General features: G+C 41.4%; 1 protein-coding gene across 3 annotated transcripts in view; it reads left to right on the top strand.

Annotated features, from left to right (window-relative positions):
* Positions 1 to 23,289, top strand: part of CNTNAP5 (contactin associated protein family member 5) — a 757,303-nt gene that overhangs the window by 401,687 nt on the left and 332,327 nt on the right. For all 3 annotated transcript variants that reach the window (XM_058548782.1, XM_058548783.1, XM_058548784.1), the window contains one exon: positions 8,046 to 8,310. In XM_058548782.1, the coding sequence (XP_058404765.1) occupies positions 8,046 to 8,310 (265 nt within the window). The remainder of the gene's footprint in view (positions 1 to 8,045; positions 8,311 to 23,289) is intronic.

The following is a 23,289-nucleotide window of genomic DNA, read 5'->3' as shown; positions in this document are numbered from 1 at the left end:
CCTCATGTCCTTTTTCAACAGACAAATAGTGATCTACTCTTCGAATCTTTTTTTTTCTTTGTTTCTTTCTGTGGGGGCGGACAGAGTTGTTCTCAGATAAGAGACAGCTGAGTGTCACAGGTGCCAGAGGCCCCCAGTTCCAGATCCCGTAGATGGATTTCTGGTTCACGCCACTCTTCTGCCTCATTCCCCATCGCCGCCCCACCCCTACAACAGAGGCACAGTGAGGGGGTGGGCTTGCCCCTTTTGGGAGAGTGAACTGTGATTTCACATGCGCCTGCCATGAGGCTATTGGCTGCCAGGAGGCTCAGGGCCCTGGGGCAGTTTCCCCCCATGCCCCTGGAGAGCCAATCTGACCATTTGCCAAGGTCCAAGGCCTCAGCATGCCAATTGCATCATTTCCATTGCACATCCTGGCAGCCAGTAGTCCTCAGGCTAGAGCCAGGCAGCTGTCTTATCCCTGTGACTCTTCCCAAATGACTCAAGCCCAGACCAGGGTCTTATTGCCGAGCTGGTGAGCAGTGTTTGGTGGGTAAAGTGAAGTCCTAGGAGAAGAGAGTCAGGAGTGGTGGCAAATGGCCTAATTGAGAATGAGTTAGAGGCCATTGACCTTGCATGCTCCTCAGGTGCCTTTTATTTATAACATTTATTTTCAGATTATCATTTAAAGCAGAGCAGAGGATAATTTTCGGGTGCCTTCCACAAAATAGCTAAATGTCTCGAATCACTATCACAGGCAGTAATAGATGTCTTTGGATAGTGAAATGAATCCAGAGGAATGCACTTGCCAAACTCAGATAACTAGAAAAAGATGGTAGCTATCATCACTGCCCAAAGTTCGACTGGGGGAAAATGCCCACAAATGAAGAATACTTATGAGCAATTCATCAGTGATGGCCCCTTCAGCCATCAGCCAATATACGGTCTATGCAGCTACCGAAAGGTCGGCAAGTAAGTAACAATCTCTAATGAGGGTGGATTCCTTAGCAGAGAGATAAGGCAAAGGCAACACCTAAGTAGAAATCCAGGCACAATTAGCTTTTGCTGCTAAGATCTAAAGTTTGTCATATACATCCATGACCTCAACTGAAATAAGCAAAAGATTGTGTTCAATCACAAAGCTGTGAAATAGGCACAAATTAAGCCATTTGTTAATGCCTTTCTTCTCAGTTCTGCTAGCTCGTTATTCTAGCCTAGTAAATTATGGCACTTTTGCCTTGCACTATCTGAGGCCTGGCTAAAATGCCCGGTGGCCAATGAACAAGTGATGATGGATTCCATGTTTAGGAATGTTTGACAAACACAGAGACCTTTAGCTCACTGTTTCATACATTTCAGGCTGTTCCATCTATCATATACTCACATTAGACCATGATAGTGTTTTCCCCGTTGTGTCCATAAGCAGAACAGCATCTTTTGAAGTTGGTCCCTCTGTATGAAGATAGCCCTGTTTGTGACAGTTCATCTGATTGATTCTGTAGTCACGTGGCAAAGAAAGACGTAAATGGTACCGAGTTCTCCGACAGATACTCCTCATCCAGAAGTCATCAGGAGACCACGGTAATTATGCTATTACTATAAGGTCTCCTTTTTGATGAGCCCCTCCACCATGGAGGAAAGGTTTTAGTTGGATGGATTTTATTGGATTTCAGTCAGCATCTGACAAAGTTCTGATTTAGTGGCAGAATGATCTGGATATGTTTGAAAGGAGGCTGCTGCTCAGAACCTGTGTTCTCTCTCATTATTTTCTTCTAATTGTCATTGCATGGCCCTTGGACCAGCATGCAACTAAGCAGCTTACATATAATTTGTCCCATTTTACTGTCTCCAAGAAAGTTTTAACTACGGTAATTCCTGGTATAGTTCAAGATTAACCTAGCATTCTTTTGTAAAGTATTTTGGGAGAGGAGGACAGGAGGAGGGATAGTCAGCTGACTGGTTATTATACTCTGGTAAGCATGTTTTAGAAATTGGGCTTCTTTTTTAAAAATATGAAACAGTATCATCTTCGGCTTACTTTTTTTTTTTTTTTTTTATCATCATCTATGGAGACTTTTGCTCTGTTCCCTGCAATTAGAAAGGAATTGGTAGGGAAAAGGGCTAGGTTTCCTTCCTTATGCCCTGAATCATTATAAAGAAAAGTCTTCTAGAATGTAAATACTTGGTTACACTTCTCCTGCCAACAATAGAAATCATTCAGATGATGCCGATCCCCTCCAAAGAGAAGATAGATGATAAGGCTATGGGTGTTCAGTCTCAGATACCCAAAGAATGTGGGAACTGGTGGGAACCTTAGAACCATCCAGTCCAACAGCCTCATGTTACAAAAGAGGAAACGAAGGCTCTAGAAGTGACTTGCCTCAGGTCACCCAAAAAAGTGGCAGGCCTGGGAAAACAGAAAAAAACAACTAGTCAGACACAATGCTAGACATATTGCACATGTTCTTATTTGATCCTAAATCAACCTTCTACCATTATTTTCCCAACTATAGTAGCAAGAAATAAGGATCAGAGAGAATATATGGTTTTCCCAGTAAATACTCATGATAAGAATCCAGTTCTACGTTATTGAACAATTTCCCTTTCTTCTCAGATTCAAAGTAAGATGCTCTATATTCAGTTACAAATGTATTATTATGTAAAGCCTGTACAAGTATTAAAGAGTAGCTAATTATCACAAGGCAGTATAAGAAATATGACAAATGTATGGTAACACATGTATGGACATATGAATAAATGGTATGGTAACACAAAGCATTGAAAGCTGGTGGAGGAGGCAGCCACCTTGGGATGGAGGGGTCTGGAAAGGCCTCAAGCATGGACTAGGAGGAAGGTCCACCCAGCCTTGGAGGGAAGGAGTGTGAGGATGGGTGCAGAGGCCTGAAGTAGTTTACTCATGGTGGAGGGAGAAAGGTGGGGAGTGTGTTTAGGGGACAGGTTACCAGAGTAACTAACAAGTAACAAGTTGGTCAGTTGAGTGAGTTTAAGAACTTCTGTTTGTTGTTAATGTGTCTTCACACCCTAGTGGGAGTGGATGCCAGCCGTGGCAAATGACAGTCTATCAGCAGTCAAGAGCCATTTCTGCTCTTTCCTGTGTGAAGTCCCTTGTGCAAGCAGAAGAGAGTAGAAGCTGTGTTTGATCTTCCCGCCCTTTGCCCTGCACCTCCTACCAATTTTACTGCAAAATATCTGTTTACTTTTCTCCCTCTTGCCCCTTTTGCATTCTAGATAGAGCCCTCCATAAGCCCTTAACTGCTCTTGTCTACATTACTACAATAGCTGCCTGAAGCGTGACCCTTGGCCACTCTTTTGGGCACAAAATACACTGTCTACTCCCTAACTACACCCCCCCGGGGGGTTGCATCTGAAGCACAAAAAGACTGTATTTCCTAGTCTCTACATCAGTTCCCTCTTCACTCCTTCCCATTCTCATTTTCCCATAGGGTCAATTTCTAGAACCTCGATATGAAGGCTCACATGGTTGCATCCCTTTCTGCCTCTCCCACTTTATCTAGCCTGCTGTTGTGCTGCCTTCTGAACTGCAGTCAGCTAACCTTCTGTCAAGTCCTTGAATATGCCTCACACCTTCTTGTCTCTGGCCTTAGCAAATGCTTTTCCTCTCTGCCCAGGTAACACTTTTCACTCTCCAATTAGCTACTCCTCTTCTTCTGTAAAATCTCAATTCCAACGTCACCTCCCTAAGGAAGCCTTTTGTAACCCTCCGGATTAGGACAGACTTCCTTTGTGTATGACCTCATGTACTGCTCTTTCATAGCATTTAACGAAATAGGGGTTTTTCTCTGCCTTCTGAAGGGAGGTCCTCCTTGGGGAGGATGAACCAATGAAAGGAGTTTGCTTCCTCCACTGAAACAAATTTGGTTCTTGGTTTTCAAGGTCCTTACCAACCTTAGGAGGCCGTCAAGCTTCGTAAGTCAAATAAGGGACAGTATAAGCGCTTGTTGTTTATGTTACAAAACAAAGTGTTTTTAGACCAGCACTCTGGCTATTCTCTATTTTTAGACCAGCACTTCTGGGTACCTTGCCTTTTGGAGAAGGATGGGCATGTATGAGCATGACATCACAGGGCACTAAGAACTGCCATCTTGGGGACAAAGGGAGGTCCCCACTTAGGGGTACTAGCGACTGGTAGCAGTTGTTGCCTTGGGAGGCCTCACCACAGCCTTGACTGGCAGCCTCAGTCAGACCGTGGAAGGTCACCATCCAACCAGGTCGTGGTGATATTGTCAGGAGAGGCACATCAGATACCAAGATTTGGGCCTCTTCAATGTAGAGTGACCTCCTTTTTGGACAGTGGAACGTCTTGAAGGTCTTGTAAGACAGAAAGAGGAAAAGGGACCCATGGCAGTGATATTGACTTCTTTCAATCTCATCCACGGGGCCAACACTTGTCGATTTACTTTGGATATTTGACCACCCTGGGTGCACTCCTGGGTCATGGCATACTTTGTACCAATTGAAGTCGAAATGTACATTTAATGACTATAGAATGCAAAAGGTCAGGCTCACATTTATATGTATAACTTATAAACCTCTGTGCTTAGCACATTGTTTTACAATGCTTAAGAAATCTTGAATGGATGTTGAAATTCCTAATGAATTAAATGTACAGTGGAATGGAGAGAGTCTGAGGAATGGAGCTCCCTTCTTGTGGGGTATGGGATGAAAGTTGAATTAATAGATTAAAGAGGTATATAGAGTAGAATATAGTCTGTAGACTTTTTGCCACTCTGTTTTGACACTATTCTAAAGTAAATTGTCTTCTTGCGTGCTGTTTCTAAATCATTGATGGGAACTCCCTCAAATGCTGTCTTGAGAAGGATTATGAAGTCACAAATGGCATTATTAGAAAAGATTAAATAGCCCGTGTTGATTTCAAAAGTAGCACTTTTTCATTTACCTAATTTTTTCTTCTTTCTCCCTACTTTAGTGCTTGGGGGTGGGTATCGATGCTCCTCAATGCTACGGCATTTCTGCCAGCAACAAGCACAGCTGAGATGGGAGCATAAGCAGAGGTGGCAGAGCGGCAGCTGGGTGTTGGAGAGCTGAGGTGGAAACACACGCATTCACTGGGAGAGTTGGGTCAGATTTCGTGTAGAAGGCATTTGCCATCGACTCTCATCTCTTCTCTCCTACTTGCTTTTGTACTTACCATTGGAGAACATAGCAGAGGCATGCTCTGAAAACAGAAGTGTTGGACAGCTCAGGCAGCTGCCTGGGGGCAAGGACAACATAGAATAGTGTGAAGGGAATGTGGGGAAGGGAGTGGAGGAACATGGCTTGCAATGAACCAGGAAAACCATCCAAAGACAGAGTACATAACCCAATGCATTTCAAAGTTTTTCTGCTCCCTGGCCTTACCTTAAGCAGTGAGAATCCCTGAGGCATTTCTTTGAAGTTCTTCCAAACAGATACTTGAGTATCCCCTGAGTGTCCATCATGGGATTCTGAGTTCCCTTGCCTGTTTCACAAGCACTTTGGGCCCATTAAACATTCAGGGGAATGGAGCGAGTCTGAGGAAGGGAGCTCTTGTCAGAGGTGAGAGAACTGATCAACTAAGGGAAGAACCTCAGCTCCTCTAGAGCCCCACTGTGCTGAGGCCCACCTTCCATTGCTGTTCATCCAGAGAACACTCAGAAAATGGCTTGGACTGAGCTAAACATTGGATTTTAAATCAATAGGGGGTAGGGGCATTTTTATAACCTCTTAGGCTTCTGCCTTCAGCCTCCCAACCATTCCCACTTCTACACAGCCTCAAACTTTGGATACACCTTTCCTCTGGCAAATTTGTTACCAAAGGAGGTGATACTGACCTCAGGAAAAGAAAAGGGGAAGAAAAGTTAGTACTGTCTCCCAACTTCGCTGTAGGAGCATTTGTGATTTTGCTTCTTCCAGAAGACAGCTCTGCCTCAACTAATTTGCCGTCAGTTAGGATATTTTCATTCTTGTAAAGAAATCCACCAGAAATACAAAAAAAAAAGCAAGATAAGACAACAGTGGGATATCATGAGCAAGTTCGTAGATTTTTTTTTTTAGGTGCTGGTACCCGGTGCAGGGGAGGAAGGTATCAGATGGTGGCTAAAAGCAAAGTCTTCTATGTCAGACAAACATAAGTTTGTCTCCCATTGTCACTGCTAAGGAGTCATATGGCTTTTGTTAAATAGCTTACCTTCTCCAAGCCTAGTCTGTGCATTCCTTAAATGGATGTAGCGTTATTGTGCAGAATGCATGAGAAATGTGTGTAATTGCTTAGCCTACAGGTGCCATGAGGCACTATAAACTGGGGCAATTTCTTGATGCATATCAAGGCCTTACCCTTTGACACAATAAATAACTTCCAGGGATGTAGCCTAAAGAGAAGAAAATGTCTAAACAACTAGAACAAATGATTAATGCATGAATATGCTCATAGCAGGGTGCTTGATGAGTGTACTATTGGTAGAAGTTTATTTGGGGACTGTTACTTGTTTTCAGAAATACAAGATTATCAGAAACAAACATGGTTGGGACCTGGGGATGTTTTTCCAGACTATGAGGTTTCTGGAGCTGAGTGATTAACCTGGTCTAGAACTAAGAGTGGTACTAGGTATCTAACCCACTACCTGGCCACCTCAGTGGGAAGCTGAATTCAGGCAGCCAGTCAAGCCAGGGTGTTTCCATTTCACAAATCCCTGTCTTTTTTGTCTAAGTGGCGCTGGCTACGAGAGTGATTCTAAAAGCTGAGCCACAGCATCATGCAAAGGCAGCCATTCAGTGGCCTTGAAAGGAAAGATGTAGAGAGAATCTGATGTATCTATGACTATTCAGATGAGAATATGGTATATGCTCACCTGAATAAACCCACTGCATTGTTGTGGAGATTAGTTTGGAGTGTAAAAGAGACAAATAGTAGGGATGGAAAATGGGATGTAGTTTGTTACTGGGTTCGTGATAAAAATTCCCAGTGGCTTTCATAATATAACATCTATTCACAATTTATAAGGCATTTCAGGCTTTTTTTTCCTTCATCTAGTAGAAGTGATACAGCACATGGCTCAGTTGGACACAGACATACATTTCTTTATTTTCCTGTTAACCTCCTGAGGTAGAACCTTACTTAGTCATTCTTAAATAAACTTGGACCAGTTTTTCCCTCACTTATGCAAAAAATAATCTTCCTCTTCTTTCTGGTTCTAGTCTATGCACACTTAACATTCCTCACATCTAGTCCTCTCATCCACCTCCGTGTTACTGAAAATAGTCTTAATAAATTAAAAATCTGGTCAATGTCACTTTACTGCTTCTAAATTTGAATGCTAACTTTAGCAACTATGAAAGGGCTTTTAAACTCTGCACCTACTCATCTTTCTAGCCTCATCTGCTTCATGGTCCCCAGCCCTCCCTGCCCCACATAGCGTTCAGAAATGATGAGATCCCTGTAATTCCCCGGGGGATGCCATTTTGCTGATTTCTCTAAGCCTTTGCATACACAGTGCCCTTTGCTGAAAAGGCTAGCCAGGGCATGATCAACTCTCTCCTTCCCCACTTATTTCCAGGAAAGCATCACCTCTCTTGTGAAACCTTTGCTTGCTTGGTTATTTCTTCTACCAGGCTCCCATGGAAGCTGAGGTCTCTCTCTCTCTCTCTCTCTCTCCTTTAGCCCATTCTGCATTGTAACAAAGTTTTTTTGTGTGTGTCACTTTAAAAGTTATCCTAGTGCGTGGCATATAATTGACTTCACAGTACATATTTATTCAATGAGTGAATGTAATTATTTTTATACATTTGATATTTTATATCTTCCCTAGAAGATGTTGATGTTTCCCATGGCCCTCCTTGCAGATAGCACTGTGATCCTTAAAACAGGAATGGAAAACAATCATGTGGGTGTATGTGAACAAAGCTGACATATTTTTCCCTTTAAGATCTTGCAGCTGAATGTGGAATGATCTTGAAATTAAGGTCAGCTCCAGGTGGTTGTTTATATCAGCTGTCAGATTGCAGAATAAAAAATGGCTTTTATATGTTTGATTTTTATTGTTTTCCAGGGCAATGTCACTTTTTCCTGCTCCGAACCACAAATTGTTCCCATCACATTTGTCAACTCCAGCAGCAGTTATTTGCTGCTGCCCGGCACCCCCCAAATTGATGGACTCTCAGTGAGTTTCCAGTTTCGAACATGGAACAAGGATGGTCTGCTTCTGTCCACAGAGCTGTCTGAGGGCTCGGGGACCCTGCTGCTAAGCCTGGAGTGTGGAACCCTGAGATTGGTGATTCAGAAAGCGACAGAACGCGCAGCTGAAATCCTCACAGGTACTGTCTGCTGACACCTTCTAGGTCGGTTTCTTGTTAGCCAAGTCAACAGATGTTTGAGATTCTGACCAAAACCTAGAGGATCCAGCTCCCAGGGATGCAGAATGACCCAGTAGTCACAAATTTCTCCAAGTCTGAAAAGGCACCATTATTTTTTCTTATTAGAAAAAACACTGAATGCAGATTTAACTATGTAAACTGTGGCAAGTCCCTTAATTTCTTTGTCCCTCAGCTGTCTCATCTGAGAACTGGGAAGAAGAATTCCTACCTAACACTACTGGGCATAACAGAGTCCACTTACACCCCACTTCACTAGGTTCTTTACAGAAACATCATGTGTTATACAGAATATTCACATGCTTAGTTGTGGAAGGTATGATTTTCCACTTTATAGATGAGAAAATGAAGACTCATGGAGGCTAAATATCTTCCAAAATCACGTGGTGATAAATGATGGAATTACAATTTCATCCTGAATTTCTCTGACTTCAAAGTCTATAGTTTCCCAGAATACCACACGACCACAGCACTAGTTACAGACCTCAAATTCTATTTCAAGCAAAGATTAGTGACTTTTTAAAAAATATTTTTTAAAATATGTTTTTAAGACATTAAGTAAGTACAAGTTCTATGGCATCTGGGTATGGCAAACCTTTTTAAAATGGTCCTCAGTTAGCTGAAGTTTGGAAAGCAGTCACTTTTATAGCAATATGGTATAGATTCTAATGTAAAGCAATACGGGTCAGATCTATGAACAAGTCATGTTTTTCAATATTCTGGCTCTTCCGTCTCCTGTTTATTCAACATAGAACAGTGGAACTTTCTCCCTCTGTCTCCATTTGTTATCTTACTAATGTCCCCTGTCCTTCCAGAAACAAAGTGTTCACTTAGTTGACAAGTACTTATTGAGGTCAAATCATGTGCCAGGCTGAGGCGTGCTGCTGGGTAAACAAATCCTTGGAGAAGCCTCCCTGGCTCTACAGCCTGAATCAGACTCCTCCTCTGTGCACACTGGGCCAATATCTGTCATGGATTACACAACATTGCATTTTTCTTTAATTTAAATGTCTTTTTCCCCCCACTGACTGTGAGTATTGTTATCCAAATAAATTAGAGAAAATTGAGTTAAATAGTAAAAGAAATAACTTAATAGTCAAGATGAGGTCAGACAATAGGACTGCCTCAAATGCCAATAAGTGAAAAAAAAGGCCCATTGAATCCCTGGGAACAGCAAGAAGGGACAAGATGTCTGGGAGTCAGATGGACAGGTTCAAAAAGTACCTCTTCTCCTTACTATTCTGTGGCCCTAGATAAACTTCTTAACTTTGTCTCATATGTAAATGTGAGTGTATTAGTTATCTATAGCTGCATAACAAATTATACCACAATTTAGTGGTTGAAAACAACATGTATTATGTTTCAGTTTCTGTGGGTCAGGAATCCAGGTGCACCTTGGCTGGGTGATTGTGGCTCAAGGTCTCTCATAAGGGTGCAATCAAGTTGTTGGCAGGAGCTACAGTCATCTCAAGGTTCAACTGGGGGTATGTCTGCTTCCAAGCTGACTCATGAGGCTGTGGTCAGCCCTCAGAAGATGCTCTTCCAAACCTATCCCCATGGCCTCTCCAGAAGGCTGCCTCATGAGATGACAGGACTGTTACCCCAGAGTGAGTGATCCGAGAGAATGAGAAAGAATGCTCAAGGCAAAAGCCACAGTCTTTTTATAACCTAATACAGAAAATGGCATCCCGTCACTTTTGCTGTATTCTGTTCATTAGAAATAAGTAAATAAATTTAGCCCTTGCTCAAGCCAAAGGGATTATACAAGGGCATGGATGTTAGGAGACATGGATCATTTGGGACCATCTTAGAGTCTGCTTATAATATGAGATAAAAAAAAAAAAAATTCTTACATCACAAAACTGTGATGGCGATTAAATGAGATAGTGTATCTAAAATCCTTAGTGCAGAGTTGAGAAACTATTTAGCAAATTTTCTTTCCTTCCATACTGACTCAAGATATATAGATAGAAGGGGCCTTGCTCTGTCGAGTCATAAAAGTGAATTTGTGCAGTCACAGGACTTTTATAAAATGTATAAGATTTCCAGTAATGGAGGTGAGTTAATCATTTATAAACATAATATTTTTCATATTCAGAGTTGTAAAAGTTAAACCTCAATTCTCCTTATTTGGTGGAGAAAAATGTTGCTGGCACTGGGCTGCTTTTCTCTAATCGGTGAGATGTTTGAGTACAGAGACTTGTAGGCCTCAGGTCAAAAATGCAGTTTTAATCTAGTACAGGCCCTGGTGGCACTTTGCTCTAAAGCATCCAGGTGCTGCCTGTATTATTAAGCACATGTCAGTCCATTAAAATGCATTTATGACTGAGAGAGAGGCTGGTAAAAGCTGCCACGTTACCCAGCTACAGAATGAGAGAAAATCATCGGTTATTTCAGAACTGTCTCTCAAAAAACGAAAGAAGTAAAAGGAAGTTCTAAAAATGTGCTGACTGTGTTCCTGAAGTCTGCCTCAGAAAACCCTTGCTTGATTCTTTCCCCAAGAAGAATTTCCTGAATTTTGGAAAATGTGACTTCTATTTTTCTTTGGACTGATCAATGTCTGCTGGCATTTTTGTACCTGGGGCAGAAAGACAGAAAAACAAACAAAAAATGAAACAAACTAAAACAGTTTTCTCCTCTCTTACATTTCTGAGAAAGCTTATTTTCAAAGTACTTGAGATTATATTGGCTTTATAAGAGATGAAAATCTCATATGAGAAACTTGAAAGTAATGACCCTTGTCTCAATAATTTTCAGGGCCAATGGGGTTACCCTCGTCACATGCTACATCACAGAAAACAGAAAGTAACACCACATTTCACTAATGGAACAGAGAATCCAAATATTTAAAGATTTGAGACTAGTTCAGGTGTTTCTCATATCCTAGATCTGAAACAGAAGGTAACCCCATGGAAAGAGAGGCACATAGATGCGTGGCACATTCACTCTTGTTTCAAGAGCTTCGTACAGTGTGCATAGCTTTTTGGGGGGGTTATTTTGAGCTTTTGGCAGTGAAGATCAGGGAGAGAAGTGCAAACTAAATGCATCCTCCAAATAGAAGGCATCTGAATTTAGTTGTTCTAGGATGAAGTTTCAGGAAGATGAAGGACAACAGTGTAACCCTTTCCTTGTATTTTTCTTTATTTTCTATTTCTTCTATCTCCTTTCTTGAAAGCCTCATACATGTGGTTATGAGGAAAAGTTGAGGACATCCTTTCACTGTAAGCGATGTTAGAGAAGAATCGACAATCATTGCAGGTCTCTTTCAGTTCAGGCATTGTGCTAGGACCTTGTTATATAATACTGCAGGAAAAAACTCATGAAACTTTTAATGTGATTATAATTATACCAACATGCACAGGAGGAAAGTGAGAATCAGAAATTAAGTTAAAGTGACCAAGATGGTGCTCCGACCCAGGCCTTTCCTTTGGATTCCCAAGTTCATGGTCTTCACAGTGTATATTGCTGCCACTCACATTCATTTTTTATACTGTCAGTTGTTTAAATAGTTCAAATGTAAAGAAACTCTGCTTTCGATGAAAGATCTGCAGACAAATGTACAATAGGCTATTAAGAAAAGTAGGCTATTTGGGATCTAAAGGTGAGTCTTCCCAAAACATTGGTGGCTCTGGTACTGACAGATTCTTGGGTTAGGTGGATTGACACAAGATGGTGAGTCATTGTCTTTATAGACTTCCAGTCCACTTTAGCTGAGGTTGCCTGTATAATATTAGAAAGTAAAACATGCATATCTATATGTCAACACACACACACACACACCAATATTCACTGAGTATATGTGAAATAATTTTTCCAGACCTTTTTTAATGCTCAGTGCAGATTCCTCTGTAAGGTTATCATCTAAGCACTAAAGGTACTAAGTGACATGAGGTGCTGGTAAGTGTCTATCTGTTTTCAAAGACTTTGCCGTGTGTTGCACAGGTTTCCCATTCTAGTCACCCCTGTGCCCCAAACCTTACCTGAAAATCTGAGGGCTGCACAGGTGCAAGGAGAACACTTTCAAGGGGTCCTGCTGCACAGTGAGCCTTGACATTTCCCCTTCAGGAATCAGAATAGCCATTTAGGCAGATCTTAAATAAATGAAGAGACACCTGGAATTCCTACCTTCTGCATTTTAAACTCTTGATTCTTCCCCATTTCTCGTGAGGTCCCACATGCCATGGGGACCACTTTGTCTCTCAAGGCCACACCTGTTTGTTGAGCAGTAGAAACTATGTTCTATTTTTTAATGAAGAATATGGCTGCCGTCTTAAATACTCTTATAGAGAAGCTTCGAGTGGAGATGGATATTGTCCAAACCAATCTGAAATGACTACTGAGAAAACAAGAAATTGTATAAAGGTGAAGGAGACCACCTCATTCATTTCTTTGGAGAATCAGAGTGGAGCATTTTGGATTTTATGTGAAACATTAAATAATCTAAAGAAAAAGCTGGCACCACTATAATTGTTTTGAAAGTGAGCTGACATTTCAATGTTATTTTTATTTTTCTAATGAGACAATGCTAGGAATGAGAATAGGAAGAAAGAGGTCTGGGGGCTTCAGTCACTAAAATTTGAAGTCTTTTTTTCTGGTGTAGCGCTTCTCAAATGTCACTCACTCAAGAGCGAGTCTGGGCAAAGAGCCTAAACTCAGGTGTTAGCGTTCAGGGCTCCAGTCTAGATGTGCTCTACATAGAGGCAGGGTGTGAGTGAGTCTTGTTCTAGCAGATCTCACTGTCCTCTTTTGCTAAAGGAGAGACTTGGTCTAGAATTACTCACGTCCCTTCTAGCCCTTTACATGAGTTCTTGCAGGAAAACAGTAAGTCAACCCTGTCCCTTATTATCTTCAAACAACTCATCAACCTAAGGGTCTTCTTTAGAAAATGGGGTAAGTGGCCTCGATTGGGAGATATGCAACACCAAGCCCCCTGCCAGAGGTTATGTATTTCAACTCCAAAAATTGTGGTGCATTTTGTGGAGTAAAAAGGTGAACTTGGCCTCTTTCAAACAATATTTTTTGTGAATGAGATGCTTGGATGTCCCAGAAACATCACGCACATGACTCTCAGTGACCTGTGTGCAGTTAGAAGCCAAAGACCCATATCTGAGAAGTTGTTTTGGTAACCTTCTTTCAGTCACACTAGAATGCTTTGAGTGTGTGTGTGAGTGTGTGTGTGTTGGTAAGGGGGTTATCAGAATATATAGGGTCTTCAAACTGTGTTAAAAGAGGAAGAGTTGTAGGTACTGAAGCTATTTCATGTGGAGAGAAAACAAGACAGAGACACGCTAAGGGTCTTCAAATATGGGACAGGCTTTCTCATAGATGAGGGTTTTTATATGTTTATGTCACTGCAGAAAGTAAAACAAGCACCAGTAAGGTCAAAGGGCAGAGAGACTACTTTTGGTTTTTCATTAAAGAATATCCTGAGCCTTTCAGCTCTACAGTGTACTGCTTCGATATCACTAGAGGCATCAAATTCAGAGCGGCATTTTCAGGATTAGGGACTGAGTCTCAGAACAACTACATGAAAACCAGAAGATGGAGGAGGAAGTCTGCAAACTGAGAGATCTCAACTTGGTGTTTGGGCACTGGAGAGACAGAAGGTGAAAGTCACTGACCAGGCACAAAACAGAATTCCTGGGCAAAAGGAAACATGACTAGCAAAGATCCAGAAATCAATGAGATGCCATGGAAAAGTGCTCAGTTGAGGCAAATGGCTTATTAAAGAGGCCGTCTCAGCTCATCTCATTTAATTCCTAGGTACAAACAATAGTGTTCATCACATTTCCTCAATCATCTTATAATTTTTTAGTATTTTTATAGTTCCTTCAAAAGTAAGAGTGAGAGAGAAGGCTTTCCAAAAGATTTAGAGAAGAAAGCTTAATTATCAATTAAGCAATCAGTCATTAGTTTTCTATACTTAGTAGACAGCTATGACTGACAGTCTTTCTCTAGCTGAAGATATGATGAAATTCTAGCAACATAACCTTTAATCAACAGCCATAATGGATATTTATTTGATGATTATTTAACCTTGACTATGTTTAAATTAAATAAGTCATCCTCGAGTTATGGTAAACACCATCCTGCTTATCTTTTGGAATTTATGTCACTTGATATTTTCTTAGGAGACTTCCCAAAGTAGGCCAGATGCCCCTTATCCAGTCTTCTAGTTCTTGCCCTTTGTAGCCTTGGCCCTAAGTATATGTACACATGTATGTATGTATGTATTAGTTTGCTAGGACTGCATAGCAAAATACCACAGATTAGGTGACTCAAGAGAAATTTGTTTTCTCATAGTTCTTGAGGCTAGAAGTTCAAGATCAAAGTGTCAGCAGGGTTGATTTCATCTGAGGGCCTTTCTCTTGCTTACAGCTGGCCGTCTTCTCCCTGTGTCTTCATACGGTCTTCCCTCTGTGCCCCTCTGTGTCCTAGTATCCTCTTCTGATAAGAACACCAGTCATATTGGATATGGGCCCACTCATTGACCTCATTTTACCTTAATTACCTCTTTAAAGGCCCTATCTCCAAATACAGACACATTCTCAGAAACTGGGAGTTAGGACTTCACTATATGAATTTGGGGGGGGGGGCAAAATTGAGCCTATAACAATGTATATTAATCATAAGTCTACATAATTGTTTGTTAAATGCTGCTCTCACCACTAGAATGTAAGGATCCATGAGAATAAGAACACTGTCTGCCTTGCTCACCACTATTTGCCCAAGGCCTAGTATAATGCCTTGCTTATAACAGGTCCTCAATAGCTATTTGCCTCATGTATGAGCAACTGTCTAATTGAATGAACTGGTAGAATTTATGTCCAAAATATTTCTTAAGGATATAGTTTTAATAGTGAAAGAAGAATTAATAGTGATTTTTAACAAACATTCATGTTTCAACAATTATATGCTGCAGAATGTGTCAAACCCAGGAATAAGCTATACTCAGGGGAAGTACTAATTAGGTAAAGGCCAGTGGAGCTCCCAGAGGTGGGGAGATGGCTGGGAGAGCTGCATCGTCAAGCATAGAATTGCTCACCCTGATTAATACTTGTGGCCAGATGGTTTTAGGCTACAGCCCTACAATTAACAGAGATGATCCCCAAATATTGCCCTTTTTCATATAAGCCATTTGTATCTAGTCACCATCTGCACTTCAAATAAACATGATGACTTCATGAACTTCATCCTCTGCTTCAATTGAGTTGTCATTAATGCCTCTGTGTTTTAGCTAAGATAATGTTGGTGAGAAAATCCCATTAGCAAGGGCAAATAAATAGATAGCCGCAGGGCCATGACTGTCACAACAAGCTGTCTGGCTGGGCACAGAGTTCGAGTTTCAGAAGACAGAAATATGATAGGGCATTCCATTTTATAGGAAACTGAGAATTGCAATTGCCTTGGCTTCAAGATATCAAGCAAAGGTTGAGAATGTTTACCAAAGCAGTGATCTCTTGGGCATCTGCAGCTTTTTCAGGTCTGAGTAATGACGATAGAAGGATTTTATTTCTTTATTTACACTTTCTTCTTCACCAGTCACTCAAAAGAGGAACTGAGAGAGCTAGATTTTTATTATTACAACAGAATAATCTAATAGTCAAACTTGCTATCACTTCCTTTGCTCTTTCATATTTTCTACTTTAATAATTCTCTTATATAATCACCATGCCTCCATTTAATTCAGGAAGCTTTTGAAGTTTCTACTCTGCTGGTATGACACTCTAACCTGAGATTGGAGGTGTTGCCCTCCAAAAGCTCATAGACACTTTTAGAAGGGATGATATTGAGGTGTTTATAATGCAATAAGACACATGCCTGGGATACTGGGGGAGCACAGAGGAGAGGCACCAGGATGAGTGAGAAAGGGAAGGATTCCTAAGGGCAGGGGTAACACAGCTTGGTTTTGAAGAAGGAATGAAGTACCATTCCTTCTTCAAAAAGGGAAGGAAAGGATACTCCAATCAGAGAGGAGAAAAAGGAGGAGATCTAGAAGTCATGGCTTAGATGGCTCACAGGTGGCTTAGGATGCCTGGGTCACAGAAGGCAAAGGAGGACAGACAAAAGACGAAGCAGCATTTTGGTCAAAGATATCAGAGTTTGGGCCGTATTCTGAAGGTGATGGAGAAATATCTGTCTCTGGAGTTGAGCTTAATTTTTATCATGTAGATGTTTGAGCTGAGCATTCAAGTCTATGGTAGAGAAACAACACTTTCACCATCAACCACAAACATTTTTGTATTTCCTATCTGACTCTAGTGGATGGTAAGCCCAGATGTTTTCTTCTCATATGCTGACCAAGGATTTTGAAGATCCAGGTTACCCTGACATATGAGCCAGGCTTTAACAACTAGGAAAGGTTTAACCTGTGATTTATGGCCCATGCACCAGAGAGGTCCCTGCTGCTGACACTTGGCAGTGGAGATTCAGCTAATCTGATGCTCAGTCAATCAATGAGCATTTGGAGAGGGCAGGATGTTGCCCTGTTGATGCTGAGGGGGATACCAAAACAGGACTCAGACTCTGACCCCCTGGGAACTTGTAACCTCATTGTGGAGATAAGACTTACATAGATGAATTGTTAATTAATAGTACAGGCAGTAAATCATAAGCAGTAAACGAATAGATCAGGCAGCAATGTTACAAGAATTTAGAGGGAGAAATTGCTATGTTTGGTCTGGTCAAGGAAAGCCTGCTTCATTCATTTCCTGGTTTATTAACTTCTTCATTCAATCATTCAGCACTTTTTATATGCCCTGTCCTGTGCTAGGTGACAGTGATAGAAAGTAGAAAAATGTATGCTTCTTGTGCCTATAGTTTAGGAAAGGAAGCACTAGGACAAAAACTGGACATTGGAGGATATGGGGATGAATTTGGATAGCGGGAGAACTGGGAGGGCAACTTTCAGGTGGAGTAGAGGCTGGGAGTAGAAGCACCAGTTAGTTAAGTGCATTCACTTGGAGCATAATGAATACACTAGTCTAGCTGCAGTAGAGAATTTGTGAAGGAATATTGGGAAAAAGATTGAGAGTACAGATGGAGACTTGATTGCAGAAGACACAGATTGTCAAGACAATAAGCAGTTTGAGTTTCATTCTCTGGGTTGCATGACCCACTGGAGGGATCTCTGCTGTGAGGTCAATAATAACTTTGTTCTTCAGATAGTTCAATCCAGCCAGGTGTTCTGTACCAGAAAGAGGTCTGAGGCTGGAAAAAGAGGGGGGCCTTTAGAAAAATTCCCAGCTGCAGTGATAAGGGATAGAATAAATGTTGGAGAGAGATTTTGAAGAAATATGTGAATTCAATCTACTGTATGTAGGGAAGGGTTAATAGAATTTGGTAATTGATGGATAAATAGTATCCAAGGAAAACAGAACTCAGGATCTAAATTGTAGCATAATGGTACTAATAATTGTAATATGCTCTTTTACAATGTGATTGACATTTTAAGACTGCCTTATTCAATTATTTATATATTCCCTACTTTGTTATCTCAAAAATTGAAACTACCTTTGAACTATTAAGTAAAGGTAGGTATGATAGGATATGGAAAAACAGGTGAATTGGGTTTTCCTGGGAAGATAAAGCTTAGAACCTTCCAAGTCAAGCCAGGCAATACTGTCTCTATTTTACAGATGAGAAAGCAGGTTTAGAAAGATTAAGAAATCTGTCTAAATGGCTAGAAATTATAAATGGTATTGCCTTGAGCAAGGGGTAATGGGTGAATAAGGGCATCAAGGAAATCTGTAAGTTATTTCCAGGGTTGGAAATAGAATTTTCAGGGACTCTGCTTGGGCCTGGGCTATAGCTCTGTGAGTCCTCATGTGGCTGTAGTGGCTGATGCTTAGAGGTCCTGGGACAGCCACTCGGTTTCAAAGGTTCTGTCTTCAAACTATAAAGAGAGACATTGAAATAGGATGAAATCTTAAATGCAAAGATCTGTTAGGAATTTGATTGAGAACAAGAGGGAGAGACCAAGCCAAGGCTCTGCAACCTCAAAATTATTCCAGTGGTTCTCAACCAAGGGAGATTCCCCACTCCTTCCCACCCCAGCCTCCCATCCCCTCACCCGCACCCAGGGGACTTTGGGCAACGTCTGGAGACGTTTTTGGTGCTGGGAGTCGGGGGCTATTATTGGCATCTAGTGAGTCAGGGGTGGTACTAAACATCCTTCACAAGAGGCGCACTACAGACACCCCACCCCCAACAAAGAATTATCTGGTCCAAAATATCCACTGCCAGAGTTGAGAAACTCTGCTTTAAGGGGAAACTTTACTCTTATAAAAAAAGTTTAGGCCTTCAGAATGTTACTTAACCCCTCTAAGTCTCAGTTCCATCAAATGTGAACTGTAAGTTGCTGTGAAGGTCTCATTACCAAAAGTATAAAAAAGACATATTAGATGCTGCATGATATTATTTATCTAAAAAAAAAAAAATCAAAGTCATTACAATTATCTAGAACTCCAAGGTCAGACCTAAGTAGACGTTCTGAGAAACAAAAGTTGAATTGTATTTCAATTCTTCTTAGAAGCTATAAGATCCACCAAAGAACAGGACCAAAGCTTGAACTCAGAATTGTCAAAAAGGAAGTTGCCTTGTGAAAATATAAACTGGTGCAACCACTTTGGAAACATTCTGACGGTACCTCAAAAGGTTAAATATGGGGTTACTGTATGACCTGGCAATTCCACTCCTAGGTTCACATCTCAGGGAATTAAAAACACAGGTCCACACAAAAACTTGTACACCAATGCTCGTAGCAGCATTATTCATAACACTCCAAAGTGGAAGCAACCCAAATGTCCATCAACAGGTGCGTGGATAACAAAATCTGATATATCTACACAATGGAATATCAGTCACCCATAAAAAAATACTGATACAAGTTACAACATAAGACAAACCTTGAAAACGTTGTGCTAAGCAAAAGAAGCCAGTCACAAAAAGAAACATAATGTATTATTTCATTTATGTGAAGTGTCTGGAATAGGCACATCCATAGAGGCAGAAAGTAGATTACTGGTTGACTAGGTCTGGAGGTTGGGGGATGAGGAAATTGGACAACGATAGCTACAGGTTACAGCATTTCTTTTTGAAGTTATGAAATATTTAAAAAATAATTCCGGTGATACTTGTCTAACTCTCTGAATATACTAAAAAACATTGAGTTGTACTTTTTAAATAGATGAATCGTATGGTATATGAATTTTGTCTCAATAAAGCTGTTCCAAAAATGTAAATAAATAAAAGCAAAGGTGAATTCAACAGCAGAAAATAGAACTTTGCAGAGGTAATTGGCCGTCAAAGCGATTCCTGGAACCGGCAGGTCTGGTTTGGTGTGGCGATCAGAGGGAGCTCGGCCCGGGAGCCTGACACCTCTCTGAATTCTGGCTCTGCCTCTGAATGGTCAGATGACCCTGGGCAGCCTCTCCAACTTTCTGTTTGAGCATCTATAACACGAGGACAATAAAACCTGGCCTCCAAGATTATTGTGAGAATTAGGAATTATATATTTAAAGTGCCTGGAACATTGTAGATATTCAGCACTGAGAGTGTGTATTATTAGCTATTTTTACAGTTGGGCTGTGTTTCAAAAATTCGTTTGAAAGGATGGAAACTGTCTTTTTTTTCCTTCATGGAAAAAACCTTTAAAGTCTTGGTTTGTTTCCTGAGCAAGCACAGAGCAGACAATTTAACCCTCTCTGTAAGGGACATTTCATACTAATGCCTTAGAGTCTAAATTCTGGGACCTGAGAGCAGCTGCTTCAAGCAAGGAGAGGAAGAAGTGGAAAAGAATGAAAACGTTTCCTATCCTTCATCTCAGCTGAAACAGTTTGTTAGTATTAAAAAATAATTATAAAGATTGTACATGTTCTTTTTAGAAATTGTGAAAATTCAAGTACTTTGTATAAGAAAAAACAAAAATAATCTGTGATTCCGTTATTCAACATCATTCTAGTACTTTCTCTGTGTAGTAATTTTTATTTAACAAAATGGGAACCATACAACACATACTATTTAGCCAGACTTTTTCACTTATCAGGAAATCACCAGCGTTCTTGGACACTATGATTTTAATGATTACATTATATTCCATATTATTAAATTACCATATTTGATTTAGCTAAACTATTATTATTGAAAATAGTGGTAGTTGTGAATTTTTGCTATTATAAATAATGGTGTCATGAAGTCTCTTCACCATAAATCTTGGCTGCAGCTGTTACCATTGTAGGATTAATTTTTCTGAATAAAATTCATGGGAAATGAGATATGACATTTTTAGGATTTTAGATACTTATGGGTGTACTGCCTTCCAGAAAGAATGTACAAACTTATGCTGCCACCAGCAATATGTGAAATTGCCTCTTTCCCACTATACCCACTAACATGGAGTCTAATTGGTTTTTATTATTTGACTCTCTGGGAGATGGCAAATATTGTTTGACATCACTGTAAAGTTCAAAAATTATATGGTTGTCATCATCCAACAATCTTTCCAGAACTCAAACCCCACCTTTTAAGCCTTGGCTTCTAAATCATATGAAAGCTTAGCACCCCACAGTGGTCTTAAATACCCTCTTTCCCTACCCCCAGAGGCTTTTTCCCATCACGATGTTCCTGGCATCAAAGGGATTGCTTTCCTGTTCTCCCCACTGAAAACTGTTACCAGAGCTGTTTGTCTCAGGGAGGTTTGGGGAGGAAAGCGACCTGAGAGAATTGATTTTCCCTAATTTGTGAATAACTAATAGCACTTAAACTTGTACCTTTAAAAGAGTGTTCTTACAAACGAAACCCTGAAGAACCTCTAGGGGTGTTATTTTGGGTCCATTAGCAGAGTGAAGTGGAAAGGAGGGCTCAGGTAGAAGCAAAGTTTTTTAAGAGAACGTGTTGCTTTCCTTGCCTTGGAATCTATTCCCAGATCCGCTCCTCCAAGCTAGTCTTGGTGTCCTCGCTTCTTTCTTTCCTCTTCTGAAACCTCTGCTGGAGTCGTTCTCAACCCAGGCTGCACAATTTAATCTTTGGCGATATTTGAAACTTCCAAGGCCTGCGGCCACCCTCAGAAATCCGCCTTAATTAACCTGGTGTGCGGCCCAGGGACCTGTCTTTTCAAAAGCTCCCAGGTGATCCCTTTTTTCCCAGCGTCTAGAACTCCTGTTCTAATGATTCTCCTCTAAAGAGCTAAGATTTCACACAGGGTCCCCCTGCAGGGACTAGGGACCACATAGGAAAAGATCAAAAGAGATCAAATCAAAAGGAAAAGCAGACAGAAAAAAACAAAACAAACAAGCAAAATTCATTAAGTGTTTATTTTAAAGACAGAAACATGGATAATGACGTGGGAAGGAGAGGGCACCCACATCAGGACACACAAGCTAGCCCTGCCGCCTCGTACTGAGCAGACAGTTGCCTTCAGGCCAGTTTCATTGTAAAATGACTAGATGATATATCTCTAACTAGACAGGACACTCCCTGTGGCCCCTGTGTGTACTTTCTTCCCTACTGTATCCCTGATGCCTAGCAGGCCACTGGGCCCTTAGAGGCTATTTACACCCTATCTGTTGAACTAGTTACTGATTCCTTCCAATCCAGTCTATAGTTTATCTACAGATGCAATCTCATATGTTATGCAGATATGTTTAATTTAGTATGCAAATGAAAGTAAAAGAAGTGAAGACCTACAGCTGGCTATGCCCCCTAAATGCCCCCGACAGAAGTCCAATGTTCACCAGCTGGAAACACCTAACAGAGCCTCGACTTCATTGGCAGAATCTCTGTTGTTCTGACTCAAACCCTGGCCTTTGGGGGAAAGTAGGGCTGCCTGGCTGAGTAGCCTCTGGGTTCTCTCTACCCCAAGCAGATGTTCAGGGCTGCAGAGAAGACTTGACTGTGAGGGAGCTGGCTGAAAATGCAGGAGGGTTCCTCACATCTGAGCTGTTTGGAGCAGCTGGAGCATGGCTGCCCCCGTGCAATGCAGCTGGGCCCCCAGCCTGGGCTGTGCTTCTCCCTGGGCAGCTTCTCCAGCCATCTGAGGGCTCAGGGGCAGAGCTCTTCAGGAGCTCTTCTGAGAAGCCCTGCAGACCTCTGCTCTGATTTTCAACGGGTTCTTCACAGCTGCTGTATTAGGGACTGCTCCAGTAGGCTTTACCAAGTCTGAACTCTTACCTTCAGAAAAAGCTCTTCATCTGTCCCTGTGCTCCATTTTCACTGCCACTACTTTGGCTGAGATTCTCATCATTCTGTCTTCTGGGGCCTGTGCATGCAGTAGGCCCCACTGGTTCTGTTTCCAGCCGTGACTCCCATCAGCTCCCATGGTCTGTCACCAGAGTCTTTGAGTATGCACCCCCAGCCAGGTCATTCCCATGTTAAAGACCCCTCAGGGACTCCCATATTCCAAAGCAGGGATTTTTGTTCCTGGCTGCACCTTAGAGTCACGTGGGAAGCTTTTTAAAAATGCAGATGCCTCGGGCCCTGTCTCCAGAGATTCTGATAGAACTGACTTGGGTAAAATGCCCTCCAGAATCATTCTCAAAGGACGTTGTTGAGACTCCCCTTCTTTAGCCTGCCATGTGAGGCCCCTGGGTGAGTGATCTTCTTCCCACCTGCCTTCCTGTTGTTCTGCTTCTCATTCCGGACCTTTCCTTCTTTGTACAGGTTCTCTGTCTCCTGGAACTCTTTCTCTATGAGTGGCACACTCTTGCTCATTTTTCAAAATTTCCCTAAACTGTCACCACTTCTTCTGCGAAGCCTTTTTGGGATCCTCACGTAGATCCTCCTAGTTATGCCTTTTTCTTCTCTGCCCCCATATTACTGTTCACCTGGAATTGCAAGTGGTGTTGCTGTTTGCTTGCTTCTCTGTCTGTTCCACTAGACTGAAATACTCAAAGGACAGCATTTTAATCTTCTTTGCATACGTCT

Source organism: Diceros bicornis, chromosome 10, assembly GCF_020826845.1.
Source record: "Diceros bicornis minor isolate mBicDic1 chromosome 10, mDicBic1.mat.cur, whole genome shotgun sequence".
Classification (NCBI taxonomy): Eukaryota; Metazoa; Chordata; class Mammalia; order Perissodactyla; family Rhinocerotidae; genus Diceros; species Diceros bicornis.
This window is presented reverse-complemented; position numbering and strand designations above follow the sequence as displayed.